The sequence below is a fragment of the Dermacentor variabilis genome, chromosome 11, assembly GCF_050947875.1.
Source record: "Dermacentor variabilis isolate Ectoservices chromosome 11, ASM5094787v1, whole genome shotgun sequence".
NCBI lineage: Eukaryota > Metazoa > Arthropoda > Arachnida > Ixodida > Ixodidae > Dermacentor > Dermacentor variabilis.
Window position 1 is genome coordinate 12,208,495 of NC_134578.1, and position 27,614 is coordinate 12,236,108.

At 43.2% G+C, this 27,614-nt stretch overlaps 1 protein-coding gene across 5 annotated transcripts; it reads left to right on the forward strand.

Annotated features, from left to right (window-relative positions):
• Nucleotides 1–27,614, forward strand: LOC142564650 (uncharacterized). 5 transcript variants are annotated; one of them, XR_012824644.1, is made up of 9 exons: nt 7–1,580; nt 5,393–5,474; nt 7,297–7,332; nt 7,833–7,868; nt 7,970–8,005; nt 13,054–13,092; nt 18,604–18,735; nt 22,856–23,009; nt 26,302–27,614. XR_012824644.1 is itself a non-coding variant. In XM_075675739.1 (8 exons), exons 1-7 carry the CDS (start codon nt 676–678, stop codon nt 18,685–18,687), a joined length of 1,218 nt encoding a protein of 405 aa, XP_075531854.1. In that variant the 5' UTR covers nt 8–675; the 3' UTR covers nt 18,688–18,735; nt 26,302–27,614. The 5 variants fall into 5 exon arrangements, 1 of the variants encoding a protein (XP_075531854.1); XR_012824645.1 differs by lacking the exons at nt 22,856–23,009; nt 26,302–27,614 and adding an exon at nt 13,568–13,692 and having other exon boundaries at nt 2–1,580; XR_012824646.1 differs by lacking the exon at nt 7,970–8,005 and having other exon boundaries at nt 4–1,580.

Consider the following 27,614-nt stretch of genomic DNA (forward strand, 5'->3'; position numbering starts at 1 on the left):
AAGAAGGCATTGGTTCGGGCATCCCGCGAGATCACATGGAAGTTGAATTCTCTGCTACTTGTAGTTTGTGCGAGTTTCGCGAGCCAGCAAAACCAGCGCAGCGCTACGCGATCAGGAATCCATAGAATAAAGTGGGAAACTACTGAAACGCGAAAGCGTGGGCGGCGCTGTCAAGTGAAAACGAAACCTTTCGACTGCCCGCGTCGTTGTCAACGGTAATTTCAAAATGAGTTCTTTATTTCTAAATATGAAATCAAACTGGACAAGTAGCATTTTATTTCATCTTATAATACAATATGAGGATGTTTTCTTGCAACGTGTAGTTGAGTCCTAGTGACAGAATATAACTGAGTATATAGTGCTTTCGTCATCGGGCAAGTGCTTGAATGTCCCGGGAGAGTCTCTAATAATGCCCTGCATTTACCTCGATTTCTCGATTATTAAGGCTCCGTTCGCGATAATATTGACGCCTTAGAGATTCTCGAGCACTAATCTATCGCCTTCGCTTGACTAAGTATTTGCCTTTAGTGTCCCTTTAAGCTAGGCGGGCGCGCAAACGTCGTTTGTATGTCGTTGGCACTAAAGCCCCTCCATACACGTTTCCGCCGACCAGGACCAGCGGCGGTGGTGCGTAGATGCAGGGGCTTTAGTTGGCACTAGGGTCACAGAACACCTATGCTAGGGTATTCATACCATCTATCCATTTGCAAAGCGACACTTGCTCGGCTTCCCAGACGCTCCGTGCGCGTACCCGCGTTATCACAAAATCTCGGCCTGCCATGGAGTAGTATGATAGTTGTCCAGAGGTCGCCTTGGTTGCCACACTTGCTTGTCAATATGGGGCGTCCGCGTATTGTGAGGACGCCATCCGAGGAGCGCGAGCGCAAGATTAAACGTAAGGAAGCAAGGCGGGCCCGAATACGTGCCCAGACGGAGGAACAACGTGCCGTTTCGCGTTCAAAGCACGCGGAACTGCAACGCCGCAGGCGCCAAGATGCGGCACTGCGCGAACGTGAGGCCGAGGAAAGGCGACTACGCCGACAAGACCCCGTAATTCGGTACCTGGAAGCGGCCAAACACCGTGCTCGCCGTGAGGATGCGGCAGTGCGGGAACGCGAGGCCGAGGCTAAGCGGCAACGCCGACAAGACCCCGCAGTTCGGCAGCAGGAAGCGTACGCGCACCGCGCACGGCGCCAGGATGCAGCAGTGCGGGAGCGCGAGGCCGAGGCAAACCGACGACGCCGACAGGACCCGGCAGTCCGGCGGCAGGAAGCGGACGCACATCGTGCGCGGCGTGAAGATGCAGTTGTGCGGGAACGCGAGACCGAGGCAAGGCGTCAGCGGCGGCTGATAGAGCACGCGGCACTATTCGGAGGACAGATCTTCAATAACCCGTTTGGATATGCGTGCGACGTTTGCCGTCGCCTTGGTTTTAAAGCAGACCTTTCGCCTATCTGCGTTCCTCACGTGCCTCTGCTGAGTGCCGCGTTTCCAACCGAAGATGTGCCGTCCTTCATGCTGTGCTCCACATGCCACAGCGCACTGGAAATGGGTACAATTCCTGTGCCTCATCGTTCCACGTACGGTACCATTGTACTTTATTCAGTTAATCTGCTGAGCTATTTAGAGCTTGGCTGCCTGCTTAGCTGCAAATCGCATCTCAAGCAAAAAAATACCAGCACCATATTTTTAGCTGTGTGGTTTAACTGAGCTAATATTCACTTTAATATAAAGCCAATTCGACCTCAACTAGCCTTCTTTAAAATCGTTTCAACATGTTTGATAAGAAAAGCTACAAGAACATGCATACGGAATATAAGAGCACATGTTTTGCCAGCAGCTGGCAGAGTTGTGCGATCTAAACTTTGCCAGCAGTTTCATAATAAATGCAAACAGAGGCCCCATGAGAGCGCCGAAATTATAACAAATTGGGCTGTGCAGGATCTCCAAGGGGTAGTAGGAGGATAATAGCTCAGACCCATTCTGTTCCTGAATTGGAGGCTTGGCAAGGCCTCCATTTGCTGGAGCTGTATAAGATTGCCCTCCATGACTCGTGGACCAGCCTCGGGTACCGACGTTGCCGGGCTCGTTGCCTCTTTAGCATCTTGGCAGCGCCACCAAAGCATACCAAAGAATGATATGCTTCTTACACTTACTACTTGCATAAATTCTCTGTTCCCTTGCAGCCTGACCAATACCAGCCACTGTGAACGAACTGCTGACAAAATTTCTTTAGAGCGACTCTGCCAGCAGAATAACCATTCCCTAAATATGAACAATTTTAATATGTTTAAATAAAGTTATGTCTATTATGTATTGTCAACCAAATCACAAGACCAAAGTCACTTCTGTTGACACTTGCTTTTAATGAAACAATTGTTTCATCGAAAAAAAAGGAGAGAGAGAGCCATGGGGATTTCGTGGCTCATCTTCAATGGTGTGCTTTCTTGCAGGCCTTCGATTATAATTGTCACAGGAGCTCATTGCTTGTGGTTCCTTTTACAAAACTTTTGCACTGTGCTCTTGTTTTACTGCAACATATTATAGTGCATGGAAATAGAATAGCCTTTTTGTAAACGTATGAGTGGCTTAATGGCAGGGGGGAAGAAAGACTTGGCAGCACAGACGCTCGCACAATGTAAACATGTGGGCATTCAGCGGCAGGGGCAAAGAAAGGCTTGGCAGCTGCTCTGTCAAGGACAGACACTCGGAATGTCTGCGCTTGACAGAGCTTCTGTAAAGTCTTTCTTCACCGCTGCTGTTAAACAGCTCATAGGTTTACAATATGCTGCACCAACTGACCCTGCAGACTAGTATCAAGAACTAGCTTTTCTTTTGTAAGAACATATACCTAACGTAAACTCTAAATCACACAACCTGGATAGCATATTTTCCAGTCTACATTCCACAGGCCGTAGTTCCCCGCAGGTAATAGTCCCCGCAGGTATTAGCTGCAGACTATGGTCTGAAAAATACGGTACTTAGCCCATACATTTAAGTGATGATACTTTGCATTGATACAACACTGAAGTTTATTCATGGCAGCAATTGTGCTAAAACGTACTTGAGATTTATGCTACTTAACATAATGACATAGAACTAGCAATATAATTATGCAGCTGAGTACCAGGTGAGCTTGCAAGCTGATGTTGCCATAGGAAGTGAGCAATTGAGCTGTGCTCCTTTTTCAATGCAATTTCAGCTGTTCACATAGCATTGCTGATTAATACATAATGCTGAAGTGAATAGCCTGTTATTCTCCATAAAGGTGCATAAGCCTGTGGTATCTCATACAGCAACTATCTCAAACTCTGTTGTCAGTTCTTTTTGTACGTGTCCTGCTTTACTTTCCCGTTTCTATTCAGTGGAGGAGGGAGTCCCTGGTGGTGCTGATTGTCGTCGGTACAAAAACGTTAAACGCTTTGTTGTGCTTCTTGAGGACATATGGGCTAGGTGACAGATGTTGAGAATTGTCATGCTCTGCATTGCATTTATATGCCATTCTTTGTCTTTTTTTGTTCTATTTTAGCTCGTGTCTCCTCCTCTTACCTTGAATTTTGCTTGCCTATCCCACGACAAGGTAGCCAACCAGTTTATAGACAGTCTAACCACTCTGTCTTTCCCTCTCTTCCTCATCCCTCAAGTTTTTCATTACTTTGTTTTTGTTTCTTTTGGTCCTAGAACTGGCAGAGGGTTTGTGAAGTTGACCATATTTGCATAATTATGTTGGGAAAACTTACTCATAGAAGCAAGCACTGTAGTATCCTGATTCACTGCCAGCCTCTTGCATAACCACCACTGATCCTGATGTTTCGCGAATGCTAGCTAGTGGAGACCGAAAATGTTTTGTTTCAATTGAAGCAATCATCTGAAGCATCGCCACCTGTGCGAGAGACTCAGGTGGCCTCAGAATTAACTTGGTCATTCAAGCAATGCAACATTAGCTGTGTCATATGTGGGCATCAGTAATCAGTCCAGCTAGTGCATTTTGTTATTTTTTTTGCAAACAGATGTGTTCGTGTGTGTTATACTGACATGATTTTATTCATGTCATGGTCTGAAAGCAAACCAGAAGGAGAAAGAGTTAGCAAGTTTAGTTCACATAGGTTTTGTACTTCTGTTCATTGTAATTTAAAATATAGATATTTTTTCTGTGCACAGAATAACTTTTACCATGTCATATCAAGCTGACATATTTTTCGAAAATAGTATGATCAGTAAATTTTACTATATTCAACTATTGATGCCTGAATGCACTCATTATCAAATAATGTTATCACATATGCTATCATTGAATGCAATCAGCTGTCGAATAAATTTTAGGCAAAGGCCTTCGTAAGTTGCAGAAACTGTGGCTTTTTGCTCCTGTCCTGGCATATTATTTCTGCAACAAAATAGTGCTATATAAAGGAATGTTAATGGTCAAATTTTAATTAGTGGCACATATTACAAATGTGCTTTTGTTAGAAGCATGAACAAATACAAAAAAACTAGTGGGTAGAAGTGCTGTGTATGCAGTCGCTAAACAGCCAACAAGAGGACAACGAGCAGATATCCCTTCTTCCTCCTCTGTTTAAAACATGTTGGCAGGCTAGTTGGTTAGAATCCATGGTAGACTGTGTAAGCGGAAGAAACAGGAAGAGCCTAGGAAGAAACAGATACACAGACACAGGGCTTCACTTTCAACTATAGATTTTATTTTCGCACGCATCGATAAATATATACCGTACGAGCGGAAGCAAACATAACAGCAAAAAAGAACATTCAGTGGTGAATTTCAATAAACCGTACACATGTGCAAGGCATGGGGAAGACATGTACTGCATTGTTCATAAAGATAAACTGAGGAATCGTATGTCCTTTTCAGATAGTGATACCGAAGGCTTGCTTACGCACTTTTCCTCTAATTTTGCAATCTCGTAGGCCTCCGCAATCTCGCTCATCATCCTGCTATGAGCCCTATACAGAAAGGAAGTACTTTCAAACATGGGCATGCAGGAACAATCTTGGCAGTGAATACCCAAATGACCCTAGATTACCCTAGTGACGTTATATCGATGCTCTTTTAATCTCTCATTGATGCATCTGCCAGTTATCGATGCGTGCAAAAATAAAATCTATAGTTGAAAGTGAAGAGTTGTGTTTGTGTATCTGTTTCTTCCTACATCCTCGTACAGTCGCGCTTATACACTCTACCATGGATTCCTCCTCTGCACCAGAACTGGTCACCGAGTTGTGTATGTTGCCTCTTGGTGCCATATTCAAGCTATCCAGAAACTACATCTGCTTTGTTTGATAACCTGGCTTATTTTAAGCATATGAGGTGTGCATTGTGCAGCTAGTTGAGAAACATGCACCAAAGTGGTTTACATGGTTCTCTTCTGTATTGCAGAAGCGATGATGAAGGTTTACAGAGTGCTTTGCAGATCCTTGCTAAAGAAATCTACTCCAAACAAAATGCTCAAGAAGGCAAGGTAAGGTTGTTATTCTTGCATGCCTCTAAGACTGACTGAAGATATTTCATTGGCTTTAAAAAGACAATAAAAAACAATAACTTAAGTTGTATTGAATAATTACACTTCTGCAGTTGCGGAACAGCCCCTCTTGGCATGAACGGCAAATGGTTGCTGGAAAAAAAAATAAACATACTTGTCAATACTTAGAGGTGCACATGAATACTTATTTATATGTGTAGATTTGTACATTCTTATTAATCTTTTCGGGCAAAAAAAATTGATTTCTTTTACCACACTTGTTCCTCTGCATAATCCCTTTTGGGAGGTGGGAGTTTCCTGTAAATAAATGCTAAATAAATAAAATTGTGCATATAGCAAACAAAAAAGGTGCAATACTTTACTGGTAATCAACTTTCTCCTGCTAAATAGTAATGTTAAAAAAAATTGAGCAGAATCCATCTCTTGATTACTATCGATGGTAACATGATTAGCATTCAAGCAGTGTAGCAAAATAGCATATTGCTGAAGACATTTATTTAGAATCAGTATTAGTCATTCTAAAGCTTCCATTGCTTCGGCTATATGTAGCATGCATGGTTGCCGGTAGCAGCCCACTTTGCTATGACACTCGCTTGGCCAAGGTCGGCCATGAATATGACAATGACGCAGGGATGATGATGGAATGAAAAACAAGGAATGACATCAATAAAATGACGAAGGTAGTTTGACAACAACAGTGTGATGACAAAGACGATTTTGAAATGTTGCCAACGCATGACGACAATGTGATGACGATGGCATGAAGACAATGGGACGACTACAATGTGTGACAATGATGGAGTCATGATTACTGTATCCTGCAGATGGTATGATGACTAGAACCGGATGGCTAAGATGGAATGACCGCGATGGCATGACGACGGTGGTATGATAACAAATGCAGGACGATCTGCATGAAGACAACGCAATGACAACGATGGTATAACAATGGTATGACAACAACAAGATGAACCCCAGTACATGATGACAATGACGTGACGACGATAGTGTGAAGACGACATGACGAGAGTCAGATCATGAAACTGGAGTGACTACGACAGCATCACAATGGTGGTGTGATAACAAATGCACGACGACTGTATCATGACGATGGCATTACAAGAGTCAGATGATGAAACTGGAGTGACTATGATGACATCACAATGGTGGCGTGACAACAAATGCATGATGGCTGTATCATGACGATGGCATGATGGCAAAGTTATGATGAGAGTCAGATAAGAAAGCTGGAATGACGACGATACAATGACCACTATGGCATCATGATCTTGAGCGCAAGCCCACTGGCCCAAGACAACTTGGGCCATTGTGTTGGTGTAAAAAGGGTGGCGACGAAGTATGATGAAAATCTGAGGGCGAAGCTGGAACGACAATGATGGAACTACCCTGACAGTATCACGACCATGAGCGCAATGAAGTAGCTCAAGCTAGTAGGCAACTTAGGCCAATGGGTCGGCGTAAGTAGCTAGTTAGTTATTTAGGCAGACAGACAGACGGATGGACAGACATGTACGGAATGGATGGATAGATAGGCTCAAAGGGCATAAAGTAGATAAAGAATGCCAGTCACATCAATAAAGTCTTAAAACAACATGTTGCCACTGTTTGCTAATTTAGTATTGCACCTTACTGTTCCTTTAGTTGCTCTTTTTTTTTTTCTATTAAACTATATGGAGAGCATCTCGCCTCAGAAGTCTGCATTATTAAACATCAACTGGTATTATCACGTGTTTAAACTGGAAGCACCACTAAATTTATACAAAAAATTTATTTGTCACAGGTTGACTGTTGCTTGCAGACAGATGGCACTGGAAAGGTGAGTTTCTGAAAGCTCTTTTTACAGCAAAGCTGTTTAGTGGTGTTCTGCAACGGTTTTGACACAGCGGTGTCAAAACCGTTGCGTGTAATGTAGGGGTCGATATCAAATGTAAATAATGTGCGTTAAAGCCGGAATTTGATTTGAAATGAAGTCATCAATGATTATAAAGTAAAAGTTACGTTGCGTTATATCATTAAAATGGACAACTTACATGCGTGTTTTTTTTACCACTAAACCATAAATTCTTTTCTGCGTTGCCTTATAAGGGGTCCACATTGTAGCTCACCTAGCTGTTAATACGGCCGTAGTTGTGAAACCTGATGCCATGGTGCCGCAACACCACCTGCGTGGAGGCTGCGAGCCAGCTAACAAACCCCTTAGTACTTCAATCTGAGGGTGTGAGAACTCACTTATACAGCTTTGCTATCCTTGTCTTAATATTTTAAGCATTGGGAATCAAAGTTTGCCATATCTGTAACAAACCTAATTTCTTCCAGACTGATTGCTTTGTGCAGACTGAAGATGCCTCAAAGGTAACGTGTGCAAGTTCTTAAGTTCATTCTGAATTAACCTGACATCATGTTGCGAGCCATTTTTGCCTATGGTGATCTGTTTGTTTCCTCATTATCCACAGAAAACGTTTGAAGTGCCAACTGTGAAATGCGTAAAGGTAAGAGTGTGTTTTATTGCGATAGAAATTATATTGACTGTCAGGCAGATTTTTGCAGTCATTCTCATGTGCGATAAGATTGCACCCCACGCATTCGCAGTTGTGGGTGCAAGGGTAGGCGATCAAGGGTGAGAAGGATGGTAACTTGGGCTTGATGCGTACCCAGTGTCGGAGATCACGTGATCAAGCGCTCACTAGGGGAGGAGAGCATGCGTCTCTTCCTCCAGCTTTCTCTAGCGTAGCTGTAACAGTGCATGCCTGTTGGCATGACTATAACACAGCTGAGTGCATATGCTTCCCATGCGCCATATCTAGGAGGTTATCTGCAGTGGGTGCAAAAGTCTAAGGGTGAGTCGGAGATGCCAGCGTAAGTTGCCTCTATGAATATGCCCCTGACTTAGGGTGGTTCCACTCTTTGATGAGGGTGATGCCATCGTGCTGGCCCCGCGGGACGCGCCGCCACCATTATTTTGGCCACTCCTCTCTGCGGCGCCAGTGGTAATGCGGAGAGGTGTTTTTCTCTTGAATTTCCTTCTTGGTATGCATATCCAAAGCAGCAAGCATTCTAGAAATAGTTGGAGGATGTTTTCTTTTAGGCTTGTTTAGGCCTTGAAAATTGAGACTCTATGTCGGAGTAGTGCCGTATTCTTTCAGATTCCCTTTGTCGTTGCGTGCTTGGTGTTTTAAGCTCAATATTTGTGCAATCCGTTGTGTAAAAGAAACATGTCATTTGTCTCATTTATTGCATTTTCATGCTGACAGAGGCTTGGCTTGAGGTCACGTTACTTCATGTAAGCCAGAGTGACGTTGCCCATTTGACATGCCTTCACTACGTATTAAGTCATGTATGTACACAGAAAACATCTGTTCCCTGTGCGGACACTTTGCGTCTTGGAGCACATTGTCTTTGGTAGCAGACACCAAGTGGACCAAAATTAGATACAAAATGAAAAAGACTACCATTTGCAGTAAGCAAAGCAGCACAATGTTTCTACTTGCGTGCCACTGTTTTGTGCAGATTACCTAATGTTACTTTCTCCAACTTTTGTCACTTTGCATAATAGATGTAGTGCACAAATTATAGTTGTTTGTAATGTTTGGGTGACAGCACTATGTAGTGCTTATCATAAAAATTACAGGTGCTGATAGAAACCAGAGTAGATTGTGGAGGTTGCAAGTCTAGTGCACGAAATGCAACCCAGCCATTATCCCTGCTAGCAATGTGCTCTTTAGTCCCCACATTCCTGTCTGCCATTTTTATATTTTCTCACTACATTAACGCTATTTTAAACTTTCAAATTGACCAAAAGACCCGCTTTGAAGAATGCAGCTGCGAACCTAACCCCACGGTCTGGTGAACGAAGCTCAAATCAACGGTGTTGCCCTTCAGAAATGAAGTGATTCCTGCTTTTCGGTTCACTGTATGCGTTAACAGAGGCTGACTCTTACAGCGAAGCTGTAAAGGGCCACTTTCCCCATTATTGTGTCTGCGTGTAGAAGAGAGAGAGAGAGAGAGAGAGAGAGAGACAACTTCATGTAGTCGCCTGCAGAACGACACCATGACTAAATGGCGCCGTGACGCGGGCCCTGACGTCTTCTCAGCGGGTGGTCTCTACTCAACTCCAGCGCGTGTTACTCCCGCAGTTGGTCGCCCTGTGGGGCAACGTTCCGTCGGTTTCGCTCGGCCTTTGTCTTTCAAGAGCCGCCGAGACCTGCTGGACGGCCCAGGTTTGGCTTTCGTGGTCGTAGCATTCCGCCACAGCCGCGAGTCGCGGAGGAATCGTTGTACTTGTCGAAGCCTCATTGGGGAACTTGGTGCAATCCCATAGGATGTGCGTCAGGGTGGCCCTCTCCCGCTGGCACACGCGGCACACATCACTCACATATAATTTAGGGTATAGATGAGTCATTAATACTGGGGTGGGTAAAGAACCAGTTTGCAATTGTCTGAAAAAAAAATCCTGAAGATGGTGCAACGCTGGGCTGACCAGTGGTGGAGGTGACACTGGCATTAAGCACTCCCCATAAGTGGGCCTATCCCGAAGATGGTACAATACCGGGCAGATCCGCGGCAGAAGTGAAGCAAGCTAAACACTCCCCGTACGTGAGCCGATCCCGGTGGTAGTGCAATGCTGGGCCGAATCGCTGTGGAGGTGAAGCACGTGTCAAGCACTCCCCATGCATGGGCCGATCCCAAAGATAGTGCAATGCCGGGCCGACCTGCGGCGGAAGTGCAGTTCACCATTTAGGGGCCCACATACACAGCTTCGCTGGTCATCCTTCTTCACAGAGTGGAAGGGCACCGAGTTTTTTTTTGACAATGCCACACCTGCAGCGTGTTTGTGTGGTGGGGCCATTGAGTGCTAAGCAAAGTACAGCGAAAGAAGAAAGTCAGAAAGCTAATATTTCTTACCTAATGTTTTTAGCGAGGATGCACATGCATAAACTCTGCATAGTTCTCATTTTTAATTGTCCATATGCATTTACCATTGAAGTGTAAAGAAAAAGCCTTCTGCAGAACTGCCCTCATGCTTCAGTTACTAATTGCCATGTTCTGCACACTTTCTGACTGCTGCTCTACTTAAAATGCAACAGCCACCAAAGGAGAAAGCTGTACCTGAAGCTTTTGACGAACAGATGAATGAGCCGTATGATGAAAAAAAAATTTTTTTACATTGTATATAGTTGAGATTCTCCCAGAGATTGGTAATATGGCTGCTTGAAGTAAACTCTACGCTTGAGGTATCTGAGGGATCTCACATTGGCAGTACAAATTGGTTAGAGTTAATCGAGTGGAGATATTGATTACTTCAAGAAAAAGTATGCTGAACTTTAAGAACAGCACGTTATGACTAAAAACTGTGCATTACAGGAAAAATCTAAGTGAATGTGAAGCTAGAAATTTTGCAAAGAACACGTTTTGTCACTGAAGGCCAGCCCAACTGCTCTTTCTAGAAAATTAGATCTAAGAGAAATCTTATTCACAAACAGTACAGCAATTAGAAGTTTGTAGCTAAGTTTGCTTGTTGAACAACAATGCACATGACAATGAAGAAAGGACATTTCCTTGGAAGAGGGCCTTATAGTATCTGAAATATTGTTTCATGAGATAATATATGTAAATGTATACATTTAGAAAGTTATATATAAAATATTACCTAAAAGTACTTGCCTTGGGGGGAATGGCCAGAATGCAAGTCTGTTTTCTGATGTTTGGATGGAAGGGAACTTCCCTCTGTGTGCATTACTGAAATCAGTTTGATTTTTTGTTTTGTTTTACTGTGGCAGCATTAAAGTACTCAAAATTGGGTTTCCCTTGTCTATGTTGTCCATCCATCTGTCCATTTCGTAATGCTGGTGACAACCTTTGTTGTAATTGATGTGTGTTGCTGTCGTGAGACCACAAACATAGGTTTTATAAAATTACACATTTTCTTTAAATGAACATAACCTATCTAGGCATGTTTATCTGAGAATGCCAAGGTCTGTCCACATATTTCTAATTTCACAATATTCATCCCCATGTCATCCAGAAAAGAACTTGCATACAAAGAAGATAGTGTCACAATGCACCAGCTTAAACACTTTTCTTTCCCTAATATCACAGAATTAATAATTATCATTTAAATAATATATCAGAGATATAATTTTTCAGCTTCCTACTTAAAATTGCATTACATTATTCTACGACCACACCCATGCCCATTCCAACCTAGAACCCTGTAACCACTGGCTTCTTGCACATCCCCTTGCTCTGGGTGAGTGCAATTGTTTGAGGATAAAGCAGGCAGGCAAAAATCGGTGGTGGTCTTTGTTGTGGGCAGATGCTTCCGTCACAATAAATGAGTGATAGAAGAGGCGAAAAATTTGAAGTCTGGTACCGCTTTTTCTTTTTTTTCTCTTTCAATTAGATCCAGTAGCAAAACTTGATGATGTGGTAGCTTTGACTACTCAGTTCTGTCGGTAGACACCTGAACATTGTTTAGTGCTCGTACTGCTCTTTCCAAAAACATAGTCCGCATACGTCATTGACAGCTTGGTTTGTCTCGTACCATGTAATGACATTCTGTGCGCTTTTAGTTGCATCAATATATAGCAGAGCATTTTAGTTTTCCTTTCGTTAATTTAGGGGCTTGGTGCGAGCGGGGGAATCGGAGCTCTAAGCACGCCACTTTTCTTGCCAACTGGTGAGCCAAAGAATCGTGGCTGCCGTAGCAGATGACGCAGTTGTTCTTAACTTTCAGTTGAAAGTGTGCGCATTGAGGCACCCTATGCCAGTGTTCTGACCACAAGCAGTTGTGGTCATCGAGTGAGATCTATTCATGTTTGCCACCACATACGTGACATCATGCTTGCTAACTTAATTAGTAAACTAATGTTTACTGCAATTTATATGGCTGATAAAACTACAAACCTTACTCATGGCAAATCGGTTCTGTGAAATCCTGCAGGGGTCCCAGACCAGGACAAATTTTTCAACTGCAAGGCTTCTTTCTGAGAAACCCATATGGGTTTCCTTTGTAGCTTTATGCTACATTCGGGTGGACAACAATTTTTTCTTTCATAAACCTTACTTGTGTAACTATATAATACTTTGCTATCACTATCGATGCTTTGCCTTTCGGACTAGACTGCAACCTTTCATTCTTTATTTTTTTCTTATTTTTTACAGCCTGAGTTTATTGGCACCCTGACTTATCTAATAAGTACTACAGTTGGGAACAGTTAAAAATTGTCACATTAGTGGTCCATTTTTGTTTGTCTGACAGCAGTAATGAACTTGACATGATTTGTCATGTATGACTACCGTAAATCAAAAATGCATGCACCATTGTTCATCCTGCTCAAAAGAGTGCAATGAAGAGAAATAATGGCCAGAGCTAGTGATTAAATTTTTGTTGTTTATGTGATAACGACATGGGGATGTAGGCCAGACAAATCATGGGGTTGGCACTTTCCTGTGTTTGAAATTGTTACCTTTGTCACTTGCTCAGTTGAAAAACTAGGCGGGCATGTATGTAAAATGTGTGTATATGGTGCTTTTACAGATTGCTGCAGTGCAGACCGAAGAATGTCCCGAATTAGAGGTAAGCTAGTTGCCTAATTGTTCATGACTTCCAGTACTGACAAACAAATCACAGATCTGGAAAAGGCTCCCCCATGTGCTAAGCTAAAGCAGATACCAAATAAACTTAGCATTAACAGCCATGTTTACTAGTGGGCTTCAATGAAAAACTCTTCCATGACTCTATTGAATGTAAGCCAGATGCTCTGCCTGGAAGCACAGGGCAATGACAACTCACTGCTAACATGTGGCATTCCCCTGGGCTAGGTGTTTCAATACGACAGCCAAATATCGAAAAGCGCAATGCAACTATGAGGTGCTACACAAAAGTTATGGGAATTTGAAACACGCTGGCGAACTGAGATTGGTACAAATTTCCACCGCTAGATGTAGCTAGCAGTATGCCTTGCGGATCAGTCTAAGAAGCATCTAAGAAGTATTTTTTTGCAAAGTGTTGTTTTGCAACTCAATATTTCACTGATTTGGCGCATTTCTAGGCAACCAATATGGGAGACTTCAACGAGCAAAGGATTTGCATCGTTTTGTTTTAAACTTGGCAAAACTGCGGCAGAAGCTCATCGTATGCTAGAGGACGCTTTTGGAGTCGACACCGTGAGCCAAAGTAGGACATTTTTATGGCATAAACGTTTCAGAGAGGGTCAAATGTGTGTTGACAAGGAACGTTCTGGACACCCGTCAACGAGCGTGACTCTGGAAACGATAGCGGAACTTTGTAAGGCTATCCTTGGAAATAGCATACAAACTACAAAGGATGTTTGCAACATTGTAGGACAATTGTACGCCACAGTTCAGTGAATTTCGTCAGATGTTATGAACATCAGGCACATTGCTTCAAAATTCGTGCCAAGACTGCTCAGTGACGAACAGAACCTACATTAGTAAGATCTTGATAAGGGCTAGTTGGTTCATACTTAGAACTGAGGTGAAACAGCGCGAAAAAGACGAGGACACAAGGAAACAAATACCACAGACAAGCGCTGTGGTATTTGGAAACAAGAAGTCACCCCTTGTGACTTCTTGTTCCTAAAGTTGAAGTTGAGGCTGAAAGGACATTGGTTTTACACTGTTGAAGAGATCCAGTCAGAATCACAGGTGGTCCTCAGCACACTGTTGCCTGGATAGTTCCACGAATGCATGAAATCGTGGCAGAAATGCTGGTATCGATGTATACATGCTCAAGGGGACCACTTTGAAGGAGACAGCTGATTAGGCGTTATGGTGAAAACAAAATTTTTTTTTTACGACTGAATTCCTCGAACTTTTGGGTAGCACTTCGCATGTGCCAGAGAGAATGTACAGAAGACAAATGCATACGTAGTTCAACAGCAATTTACATAGTGAAGCAGTAACTGCATGTAAATAGAGCGTGTGGATAGGGCTTTGTTTATCTCAATGTGCGCTAATGTCATGGCCGCTATTACAGTTCTTGTTTTTCACCCATGCTCGGCAAAACTGATCTCGATGAACTTTACTGGGTTAATTTTTGAGTGAATTAATAGCAATAATGAATGCTTCATTCATCTGTGCACTTGCATACTGGAGTGTATCTCTGTTACATTACGAACCAAATTGCAGTTGTCGTGAACATAAATATCTTGTACATTTATTCTTCTTTATCTGATTGCGGGTTTAATTCCCAGTATCTTGGTTGCACTGAGGTGACAGTGAAATGTAATGTGTGTGCTTGAGTATAGGTTCACGTTAAAGGGACCCAGGTCGTCAAAAATATTCCAGAGCCACTACAGTAGCTCAGTGGCTGTATTGTTGCCAAGTATGAGTTTGCGAGTTTGATCCTGGCTGCAGGGGCCACGTTTTGATGGGGGCGGAATGCAGCAGCACTCGTGTGACATTCATGGGGCACCTGTTAAAGAGTCATGTTGTCAAATTGATGTGCAGTTTTGACACATTAAGACCTGCAATTTTTTGAAATTACTCCAGAGCTTTTGTCTTCACTGTCTCGTAGACTCTTTGTTGATTTGATACCTTGAACTCTCGATTTGATCTTAGATTCAACAGTTCTTTTTTTCTCCCTGCCACCGCCAGCAAGGAAGTAAAGCTCTAGCTGCTGCACAGAGAGACATGGCACATTCTGTGGTGTAATTCTTTGTTTGTGTCACGCAAAACTTGATTGGGCAATGTCACCTGCTGCGGTAGGTCAAGGGCTCTGTAATTCTGCTGCTGTGCACAAGGTTGAAAATTCGATTCCCAAGTGTGGCCACTGAACTCCCGTAGGGGCACAATACAAAAACATTCATTTACTGAGTTGTCAGTACCATCAACATGGCACCCGCATGTTGCTAATGACTGATCTCAGCTCTGCACTGAACTGAGTGGAAGCAAGACATTTGCTTTTATGAATTGGTCTGCAAGAACATGAAATGTTCCTCCAATTTCATGCAGCATGACTAACATTGACTCCCCACACCTGTCGGCTCTTAGTAAAAGTCAAAATGTCCTCACAAGCAATGCCACGGGTTTCCGAGAAGTAGAAATGCACTGGGATGACTTTTTTGCATGTGGCTCATATACCGTATTTACTCGCATAATGATCGCACCCCGAATTTTGTCGTCAAAATTCGATTTTTTTCTCTCCTGTGTAATGATCGCGCCCTGAACTTGTCGCAGCGATATGTCGCGTGCTAAGTCTAGCTAATGATGATCGCACTTACCATCTGTTAAATGCTACGCGAACGACTCTTGAAGACATACCAAGCGGTCTGCACACACCCAACATTCTTAAGCAGATGCCCCATTTATTCCTTTCATCACTTTCCGCACTTCCATGAAAAGAAAGCTACAACCAAACTTGCCTCAGCTTTATTATCTGTAGGCTTCATAATGGTTTTGGTCAACAACAACAACATAAAAGGCGCCTTTCGATTCTTCTCATCTGCACTCGTGGGCACGCAACAAATCGCCAGCGGCAACGATAGTGGCCACGTTTACACTGATACGTTAGAAGTGTACCCTGTTCATACGCTGACACTTGTAACGCAGCTAAAATATTCGCCCACCCTTAGTGGAAACGTGCCGTATTAGGATAGGAGTGAAGACGAATGCCGCAGTTTCAGCAGCATGCCCGCCATGTGTTTTTACGTCACTGGCAGCTAAGTGCGCCCATCTTTGTTTCTGTCCCTTCAAAGTGGACATGGCTACGTTATTGTCGCAAACGTGCCGATATAATGATATTATTCGTTACTGATATGGAAGAAACTGTTTCAATGCGCGTAATGTACTCGCGAGAAGAAAAATAATCGCGTTCAGTGCATTCGGCTTGCTCAGGCGGCCGCCATTATTGTTTTGGTGTTCTGCACTGACAGCGGCAGCCGCTTGCTTGTTGACCCGTTGTCATTCCGCAGCAAACGCAGGATGAAAAAAGACAATGTTTCTTTTTGCGGGAAATTTAACCCGCGTAATAATCGCACCCATGAATTCGCGTCAATGTTCTTGACAAAAAAAGTGCTATCGTTATGCGAGTAAATATAGTATGTTTTCTTTGCCCCCCTTTGTGTTTCTTTATACCACCACTTCGTATATTCATCCATTATGGAAATGCATGGTGAAAGACTTGGTCAAGTCTCACATTTCACAATTACCCTTGTAAATGAGGTAATATGATCGTAATTTTAAGCAGGCTATACCAAAGAAATTTATGCCAGCATGTTAAAGGGACCCTGAAACAATTTAGATTATTTTGTACAATCTTACTGAGTTAGGGTAGGTCCTTCTGATTATTAAGTGACATATCATTTAAGCGTTCTGTCTAAAGCATGTAATTTATCATAATGTTTTAGAAATGTGCATCACTACCGATTGCAGTGGCACTGCTCCCCTGAGTTTTCAGCCTCTCTTTCCCCTGCTACGTAACAGGAGTGCATGACCTCAGTCGGGCGAGCTATCTGATTGACTGCCCACATTGCCAATGTGGATAGGCAACATAGATATCCGATGGCTACCCACGTTTCCAACTTTGTGGTGAACAAATGTTTTTCGTAATAATTGGAATATTGGTCAATTTGTCTCAATAAAAGCAAAGTAACAGAAAGGGAATACACAAAAATTTATCGCTTCACTCACAAGCATTTCCAGCACACAGCAAGTGTTGTATGCTTGTGTTACAACATGCTCCATATTGATGTGAGCTGCGCAGTCAGTGGTGGTTTCGAGGCTTCTTTTCACGAGCACCATGAATCGCCCTTGTGTTGTGGGCTGCAAATCTAGTGATTGGCGAGATGTCAAGTTGCAGCATCATGTCACTCTGCAAGGCAACAGGCAAGTGGAGTGGCTCAGCGTATCAAGCTGTCAGTATACAATCGGCGCCAGGATCTGTGCGTTTTGCGGTTGTCACTTCATACCCAAGGATTACTATCACAGCACCATGCTCGTGCAGTGATTGAGAGCTGCAACACAATGCTAGACGCAACACAACATAGCTCTCGCTGGGTATCGATGGCTAGGCAGCTAGTGGAGAGGTCGAAGAGGCTTCGGGCGCTAGCTTCAAGGCACCGGAATTAGACTCGACGTCACATCATGACACAGAGCTAGTGAATGTGGAGTTGAGCCTCACTTGCTTGGTGAACAAGTTGAGGGGAAAAAGCATGGCTAGGGAGAAGAGTAACTTGTAATAGCCTTGAGCTCCTAATATGAAACGGTTCACTTAAATTGTGGTGCTGGTGTTTTACTGTAGCAATACCCTACGTTCATGGTTATATTGCGCTCAGTTTTACAAACACGATACTAAGGAAGGACAGGACGTGGACGGACGAAGCGCAAACTACCAACTGTTTGATACTGTTAAAGAACGCGCTTATATACAAGGAGATATGGAGATATTTGTGCTTACGGGAGCACAAATACACGTGCCAGCTTCTGACAGCACCTAGCAACTTGGCCGCACATTGCAAACAGTGCAAATGCTCCCCGCTAATAGAAAGCACCACAGTCATCGGAACATCAAAAACAAAAACGGAGCGAGAAATATGGGAGGCGCTTGCGATAGCTAAAGAAAAAGAGACGTGCGTAAGCACTCCGTCCATCGCGCTTATCAAAGCTGAGGTCGAGTTCGCCAGGGTGAACGGGTGCATGTGAAGGATGTATGCCTGACCCAAACTATAATCACATGTCGTCACCTTGTCATATCTTTTTATATGTAGCCCCCCCCCCCCCCCCCCCGCACCATATCTCCTTGTATATAAGCGCGTTCTTTAACAGTATCAAACAGTTGGTAGTTTGCGCTTCGTCCGTCCACGTCCTGTCCTTCCTTAGTATCGTGTTTGTAAAACTGAGCGCAATATAACCATGAACGTTCACCAACTAGCCCCCTTCATTGCTTTACTAAATACCCTACGTGCTTGCAAAATTTGTCCTAACTGTTTCTGCGACCCTTTAAGGGCACAGGTATGCCTAGCATGCATTTTGTGTTGTCTTGGGAGGGGAGGATGGTGTACTAGTATTTAGATGTCCAGTCTGCTGATCTTTCTTTTTCTTTTTTTCCCTTGCAACAATACTTCAGTTCTATGAGCATACCTGTGATTCTACTGAGTACGAGAGTGAATGTCCTCTTGCCCTGGGGGTAGAGAGTGAAGACTGGCTCTAACGTTGAACAAGGGCAGACGGTCTAACCACAAGGAAGGCATCCTATGCAGTAAGTGTGCCTGTTTTTTTACATTGTATAACTTGGGGATGCAAATTTTTATGTGTTTATGCTACCTCTAATCACTTTCTTCCTGGTGCAACCAAAGAGTAGGTTCTGAAATTTTTTGCATGCTATTCCACTTCGTTAACATTCCCTATGACAAAAAGTGTGGGTCACTTCACTTTATATCTGAGCACACCTTTTGGTTAAAATAGTATGCAATTCATGTTACAGAGTGCTTTATGTAGCACTTTCTGCATGTTATGTTTCAAATATGCTCACTAAGCACTGCTTCTGTTTCACTGGAAATAATATGTCAGATGGTGTGAAATGTTCTTGTATGAAATGTTCTTGCACAATATCGGCCAGTCTTGCAGAGCCCACATGATTTCACTTGCAGGTTTCAACCAGCCAGGCTAATCTAGCCAGTCTTGGAGGCATTTGCCAAACACTGTTAGCACTAGTTGGGTAATGAAGCAAAACAAAGAAAACCTTGCGCCTCTGGCTGAGCCAACATTAAAACCGAGAATAGCTTGATTTACACACTAGTGTGCTACAGCTAGGCTACGAGTCCTTTCTTTGTAGCAAATGACTGTGTAAATGGCTTTTGCTTAGTCTTGGGCGGCTTCGACGACAAAGTATTATGGATAAACTTGTGGTGTTTTCGAGATTGCTTCGAACAAGTCGATGCCTAACAAAAGAAACATTCAAGATGTCAGCCCCACCTATCGCTACAGTCGGAAGATGGCCGCTATGACGGCATATGGCCTCTGAGATACGAAGATCTTGCAGGCCATAGAGTTTCATATCAGTATAACTAGAGGGAAATCTGGTGCTGCGATCGTTCAAAATCTGGTGCTGCGATTGTTCAACCATCATGGGAATGATGGGAAGTACAGGCTACGGATTGGCATTCTGTTGACTGGCAAACTAGCCTACAAGTACCTTTTGGCTGTTTTGGTTTTGCTCCAAGCGCAATTGCTATAATCTGCAATGGGACAGTGCAACGGAAAGCTCTCTGCCTTTGTTCTGTTGCTCAAAGTGGCAATAGCGCGTTGGGCCTGCAGCTGGGACAATGTTTGTGTCGCAGTGTGGTGTCGAAACCGTGACGAGAAAACGACGGCATCGTAAACATTGAAAGAACATGTTTTGACCATTTGGACCTTGGTTTGCTGTGTGTGTTAGTTTGACGCTGTAGTATTACAGGCTTTGACAGTTGTACTTCTAGTGGCTTGACAATCCAATTTTATTGAGGGCTTCGTTATGCATTGCTCATTTAGAGCTCATTGAAATGTGTGTTTTAGAACTTTGAGAACACAAACTTGTGGTAGGAAAGGTTGCTGCTTCCTGGCTGTAGACGGGTGTCACAAAATGGGTAACTGCAGAGCCACGCCGTAACGCTTCGGAAGCGGTACTTCAACATAAAATAAAATGAAGCATACTCGTAGGAGGCCGCAACCACACCCGTGTATTTAGATTTAGGTGCACATTAAAGAACCCCAGGTGGTCGAAATTTCCGGAGCCCCCACCATGGCGTGCCTCATAATCAGAAAGTGGTTTTGGCATGTAAAAATATTTTCTTTTTTTTTTTAGGCCTCAAGCATCCCTGCTAGCAGTGCAGCAGATGTGCTTAAATGTACTTGAAGATGTTCAGCAATCGTGACAGCCGACGCAGCCTTTCGAAAGAGCGAGGGAGTTCACAATTAAGTGCCTGTCGTCTGAGAGAAAAGTCTCACGTTCGCAGCGAGCAGGCATCGTAGCAGACGACACTTGTAGCATTTCTCTCAAGGGCACAACACTTTCTCACAATACAGATATTTTATTTCTATAAACACTTGATGAGTATTTTTATATAAGTACATGCATGGTTATTATATTGCTGTTATAAAAATAAATAAATAATTATTCCCTAGCAACAAATCGGGAACAGAATTGCATAAGAATGCATATCCTGATGTGTCCTGTTGTGAACCATAGTAATACGTGCTTCAGTCTCAGTCATACAAAGTTTATGTAACGCGTTGCGCATTATATAAGACACTGCAGAAATAAAATTCAATTTTACACTATAATATTTTAGTATAGCTTCGTTTACTGCGCCTTAACTAAACGCAGCTGGTCTGAAGATTGAAGTCAATCCAAAGCCTGTACTTCCCATCATTCCCATGTAGGCTGAGGCACGCTCAGGAGAGCCCCCGTAGAAACTAGCGCCACATTTCCTTCTAGGGTATTTATTTAGAAACTCTATGTTGCACGCCAACTAAAACTAGAAAATGTGCGCTGCTTAGCGTACACTATAAGTTGCATACGCTAAACTAAAACTGTCCAATTTCATAAAGACATTTTTGAAGCAGCAAAAATTGAAAAGTAAGATGGTAATGATTTGGAACATGCATAAGATAACCTATCTTTGCAGTAAAAATACATGTATACCATTTGCAAAGCGTCACTTCACTCTGCATCGGAACCACCAGGCCACTTGTTCAGGTCGCTGGCTGCATCAGTCGCGCGAAGTTGGCGCAACCTAGGCCGATTGTGCTAGGCGGAACTGAACACTCGCTCTGAACGGCCATCTCAGATCATGCCTGAGCTCATCCTCGCAGCCGCTTCCAGCCGTCTGCTGTTATCGCAAACATTGCGTTGAAGTGTGCACCTGTTTTGACAAGCACGCAGTATGCGTCCCTTTCTTCAACCATCCTGCTCATCGGCCTGTCAGAGTTTATTGGTGTCTGATGAGCATTTACATTTTTGTGGGCAGATAAACTCTATGTCCCGCAGCAGGCGTATAACTCGACTTTAGGCCCATCACACACATCGAAACCCAGGGCAAGCAGAAAACCGTGTGACAGACAAGCGAATTCGACACTACGCCCGACTATGACCACTATGCCGATCAAGTGCCGGCCATCCCTTCTTCACTTTGACTCTCTCGTGCGCTACATCTGGCCGCGTATTGCGCGCGCTCTCTCTCCTATTATGTCAGCGTAGAATAAGTAAACTCAGTATGTTGTGGAGAGCCAGTTGCATTTTTTTCTTCCTCGAATCTGCGAGGTGCCTTTGCGCCGGCAATGGCGGAAAGGATGTGGTAAGCATTAATTAAGTGTGCTTGCTTTAAACACGTGTGCAAGAGTCAAAGATTGTAGCCTCTCCGAAAAACTACAGCACGGCCATTCGATCGTGGTACTGCACAGTAGCAACGTTAGGGGTGCATTCATTATGCGAGTAAATATGGTAATTAAAAACATTAACACAGTTGTAGCAAGAGAGTTGGTGGTGGCGATGAGATGAACAGAGGAGGATAAAATGTTCTAATGACAGAAGCTAGGCATTTCATTGCACTGGCACAAGTGATGATTCAAGCAATGAGCATCATCAATCTTCATCGATACTGCAATGAATAGCTTGAGATTACGCCTACTTCCAGGTGTAAATTGGATACTTAATAGGACGTTTCAGCATAATGTTTCAAGAATGTTTGTGCCTTTATTCAATGCAGGGCTAACATTATGGTATGTAGAGAATTTCAGGTTCTGTGAAATTCAGCGTATATATGTGCAAGGTGCAAAGTAAACTTCTGTCCTCATCAGTCTCTTGATTCGAACTTTTTTTGTGTTGTCGACTCCTGTTAATTTGAGCCTTATGGGACTGCATCATTTGGTGGAATTAGCAAATGGCAGCCAAGATAATGAATTCACATTTTTATCACTTGAAGTAGTCTTCGTTGCTGGACTGCTTCAATGCAATATTACAGTACATCTGTACAGTAAGCCGCTGTTAACTCGAACCCCAATATTTCGAAATCGTGGTCAAATCAAAATTCATTTTTACCATGGTATGAATCCGTGTATTTTTCACCCCGTATCTTGAAATCTTGACTTCGGAAATACCAGAGAAAAAAGGCAATAGGGCCGGCAGCATGGGCAGATTCCCTTGCACTAGCATTTCATTCACTAGAAACTCGCTAGCCATGCCAGATGCTGCATTGGGCTCCCTGCTTATTTTTTCTCCTTCTTTCTGTCTATCACTGCTCTTGTGCACTTGCTCGGCTGCTTGCTGCCACTTTGTTGTGGCCTCATGCAGCTGCGGTGAGCTGGGAGTCTGTCTTATTTTTTTTTCCCCTCTCATTCAGGATGCTGTCAGGGATGCATCAATGTGATCACAGTATTAATCGCGGCCTTGAGCAAGATGATTGGCACTTTTGAGCAGGTGTGATCAGCCGACTTGCCAGCCATTTCAGCAAGATAGCAGCTTGATAAGGATGCTCACTTCAAGCTCGCGCAATGGTAGGTCGTGAATGCTGCGCCATTCGTGGACGTCTGCTAAGGCATGACAATTGCCCTCTTCCACAGTTCAGCTTCGGTTTTTGAAGTGAAATTGATCAGAATTAATTACAATACAAAAAGTAGCAGTGTCAGCTTTTTGGATGCCTGGAACTGGTTATGCTCAAATGAATGACCTCAAATATCGCATTAGGTTTATTTGCCTTGACTCTGTGGCAAGCGTGCGGTCTTTTCACAGTGCCAGTAAGGCTGTTGCCCGTAGACACCGACACGTTCAGTACCGTTGCACGCAAAATCGACCGAGAATATTACTGGCGGCATTTCGGAAACGTTCCATGTGGTCCGTCTGGCCAGCAGGCGTCTAATTTCATGTTTTCGCTTATCTCGAAATTACTTCCGGTTATTACAGCTTTGAGTTAACGTCGTTTTGCCGTACATGCTGTCATTGGTCAGAGGCCAAAAATTTCAATACTGTCAGCAGCCCTGGCAAATTCCTCAAAAGAGAAATCGGCCAGGCCAGACTATGAGTTGTCATTATCACTGCAGGACAGGTTGTTGGTGAATGTATTGTTGAAGCTTTTGGTAAACCCAGCACACACGAGAGGGTGCCAGTGGGGGTCAATGGGGTGGTCGAATTAACCTGAATGCATGCCTTTGTGTTTGAACAAAAGAAGTTGTCTTGTCATACTGATGCATGGTTTCTCGCTAGGACTTTCCACTGCAGTCGAATTATGCAAGAAGTAGAATTAGTTTAGTCAAATTAATGCGGACCGACTGTACAAATATGGCGACTGCCATTTAAGTGGCTTCATAATTAACCCAATGGAAGCATTTTCACATTCACAAATAATTTTTTCCACGGATATCTAGCAGCTAGCAGTGGAGTAAGACTTGCCATTTCTGGTTGCAGTTTGGCTTCAAGTGTATGTTACTAGTGGTGCAAACCGGGCAAATGTACTGTCATGCCACTTGTCCCATTGTATACTCTGTTTGTTGTGTTAAATGCAAACCTAGCACAGCCCTAGAACCTTATTTTATCAATGTCATTTTGTCAATTTTTGTCAATGCCAATGTGCCATTTTAATCATTCTTGAAGACACACATGCAAATGAAAGCACAGCAATGCACATAGCAAATTTAATCTAGGAACATTAAGTACATTTTGTTAATTGTTAAGTATAGGACCATTGAGGTGACTTAGGGCTAAAAAAGGACACTAAAATGAAGGGAGGACGAACCGAAGCTCTACTCTGAACCGTTAGCAGGAAGGGTCCTTACATATATATACATCTTGCCATGCATGCACAAAAACAAAATTTGGAGGACACATAAGCTTCACCTTTAAGAGTGGGATGCAATAGCATTTAGAGATCCCTGACTGCTTCTCATGCTTCCTGGCAACTGCAGTGCATGTAATCGTAATGTTTACCGGGAAACGCTGGCGGCAAACTCTATGCACGAAAGCAGGCTTTCTGGTAGAAATGCAGCCTCTTGTGTGGGCCACAATGCGGCAGAGGCGAGCGCCATCTGGAGGTGTTGCAAACAATCGGGCGCGCCGCTCCGTGGCCTCCAAGATATTCACGCGTTAGCATGTGCAAACGGCAGACGCCGTGGCCGGTCTATGAATAGTAAGAACGCTGGAAAAGGGGTTTGTTTGAGTTTTTGCATAACAGGATTATGTTTTCTCATATATTCAAATCACAATCCGATGGTATCATGTCTGTAGGTTTGTGTGTAAGTCTCACATTATAATTTTTGTATGTATTTTAGCTTGACAAATTAAATTAGTTCAGTAACTTCCTTGTGCCACATGGAGGGCCTGGGTATGCGTGGTTTGAAATTCTTTTTCCCGAAACGACGTCCGACACCAGATTTTCTGCGACACGGTGCACTTAAAGCTATTGTGTTCATATATACAACACTATCAGTACATAGTGGGGGCTGAATGATATATATATATATATAAGTCTGAAGTACTATAACGGGTTGACATATGCAACAGTAATTTTTATTTTTTATAACATAGCTTTCCTGATCAAGCCTTGAAGCGGTATTACCACTCCTACCTAGAGTGTTTGTCTCCTAGATGCGAGGCCCACAACCATACACAGTCACATAGGCTACTAAATGTGCTCCATTGGCCTCTCCTTTACTTAAGTTTTGCACATGCTCCCAAAAGCGGCACTTCATGGGACATTCAATTTGGCCGATACACATTTTATTTATTTATTTGTTTAGTCACTGTTAACCTTCTTTTGAGGGTTGCTACAGGGAATGTACAATGAATGGAATTTACACACTAAATATGCACACGTCTTCCGATGGTCAATGAACAAGTGAAAGTACATTTATCAAAATACTTATCTAGGCAAAGTTCAAAATCACAGAAATAGTTTTTCTCCGCAGCATCATCCAGTAAACTATTCCATAGGTTTTTAGTCTTGAGAAACGAGAGAAAAGTGAAACGAATCGGTATGGGCTCACATTGATTGCACTAGGAGAGTGCTGGTTGTTCACAAGGATCAAGAGATTGTTTTTCACAAAAATAGCCCTCCTGGCAGATGTCGTAGGGGTGGCATAAACTGCTCCTTGTGAACACTTAATGATGGGATTCTTATGCTTTGTGCAGCAACCTCATTTGCTGTCACGGCCTGTGCAAGGATCTTGCTTCAAAAGCTTGTTGGGGGCAGAAATAATAAGAGCTTTTACCATGTCAATTTGCACCCTATTTAAGGTTGTGTGACACCTTGTGCACATATGGTACTTACTACCTTCAACCTTAACTTTGGACGTTCGGCTTTAGCACTTCCTGCTAATAAACAATTGACAGTAGCACTTGTGTTCATCCCCGCATACCTTGTGTAAGTATTCTTCTTGCACTAACTTCTCTCAACAGCTATGCAAGACCAATCAAATCAAATGAAGTTTGTTTTTCCATAAATAAAATGGAAAGAGGCCTAAACAAAAAGTGAAAAATAGTTCAGCCCAGCCAACCGTTAAGTAGGAAGCTGTGAAAAAAGAAAAAGTGCACAAGGGCAAGACGAAGACTGATACCCTTGGGCTCTCCTTCTGTGTTGTGCGTGTTCCCTTGATCGCTCCTTATAGATGTCTGACAAACTCTCCCAACAGCATGGTCCTTTTCTGGTGTGAATAGTGCTTGCAGCTGTTCTAATTTCCTTTGTGCACCCAAGCTTAGTTACAAGTTCGCACTGCTTCACTCTTGTGGCATTTTTGTTTGCTTTACAAATCGTCTGGAGTTTCTGCCACTGAAATATTTTTTCTTTTCAATCTCCAGTCTCACAGGACCCACGCCGCCAATTGCGAGAGGACTAACACTGGCGAAGGACCTTTTGTGCATGACGTCTGCCAGGTGGACTTTTCTTGCGAACAAAGTTGTCGGCGTGCACCTGAGAATTCACGTGTGGGAAAAGCCTCACGAGTGCCCGGACTGTGGCATGCATTTGGCTGAAGCATCCCACATTTCATGTCATCGAAAGCTGCACCTAAGTGGTGATTGATGCTGTTACGTGTGTATGCCGTACGACAATAGCTCCGTGTGCAAGACCATCCTCACCCAGAATGTGATACCCACTCGGACGAGAGACCACATGCCTCCTTAGTGTACGGAAAGAGGTTCATGCAATGCAGCAGCATCAAGTTGTGTGAAAAGAATGTTACACAAGGTCTAGTACCCACTGTACTATCTACACTGCGAAGAAGGATGCTGGAGGAGAGTCAGACTAACAACCCATGTGCTTGCTTGACACGGCAGCTCCACATTCAAGGAGAGCTGAAAAGATCGTGACCATGAAAGGTGTATTACTGAAGTGAGTAGCAGAAAGAAAAGCTTGGCAAGTTGATCAATAAATGAGAGAAAAGGATAGTGAGAAAGCAAGTGTAACCAACAAAAAGATCGAATTTCCAGTGGTGAGAAAAGGCACCTACTGGAGACAACAGGCCAAGTAGGGTGACTGGGAAGACATGAGAATAAATTATTATAGCCAGTTTGTGAATTAACTGCAGTATCAAGAAAATTATTTTGGAGAAAGCAGCGCTAAACTCAGGGCACAAGAGGACGCAGGATGCTGTGCTGGCTACCAACTGAAAGGTTTAGTACGTACACTGTGGTACATAAATCTTAATGTAGCTTAATCATAAATTAATGCAAGATGTGCAAAAAAGCGAAACTTTGACATCTTAATCAACAAGACCACATCAACATTAATGGGTGAGCACTTCTGCAGCTGGTGCTTCAGGAAATACTGCATTATGCAAATTTTGTGCGCCAAGTAACTTTTTTTGAAAGTTACACACAAAAAGAAATTATAAAACGAGGATTATCACAAGTTTATTAAAAATTTCACAAAGTAAGGTATCCTGCATGTGAGTGCTCAACAGTATTCTTAGTAAATATGTTCTTAACACTGTAAATCCACAGAAACAGTTCTCAGTCAATCCACATTCACAGAAATATAATTATGTTTACATTGCAGCTGCATAGGCAGATTTATCTGTATTCTGTCATTTTCTTGGACACACATATGTTATCAAGAATTTTTACCTACCCATAATGATTTTAGTGCCAAGAAATAAACATGTCATACTGTC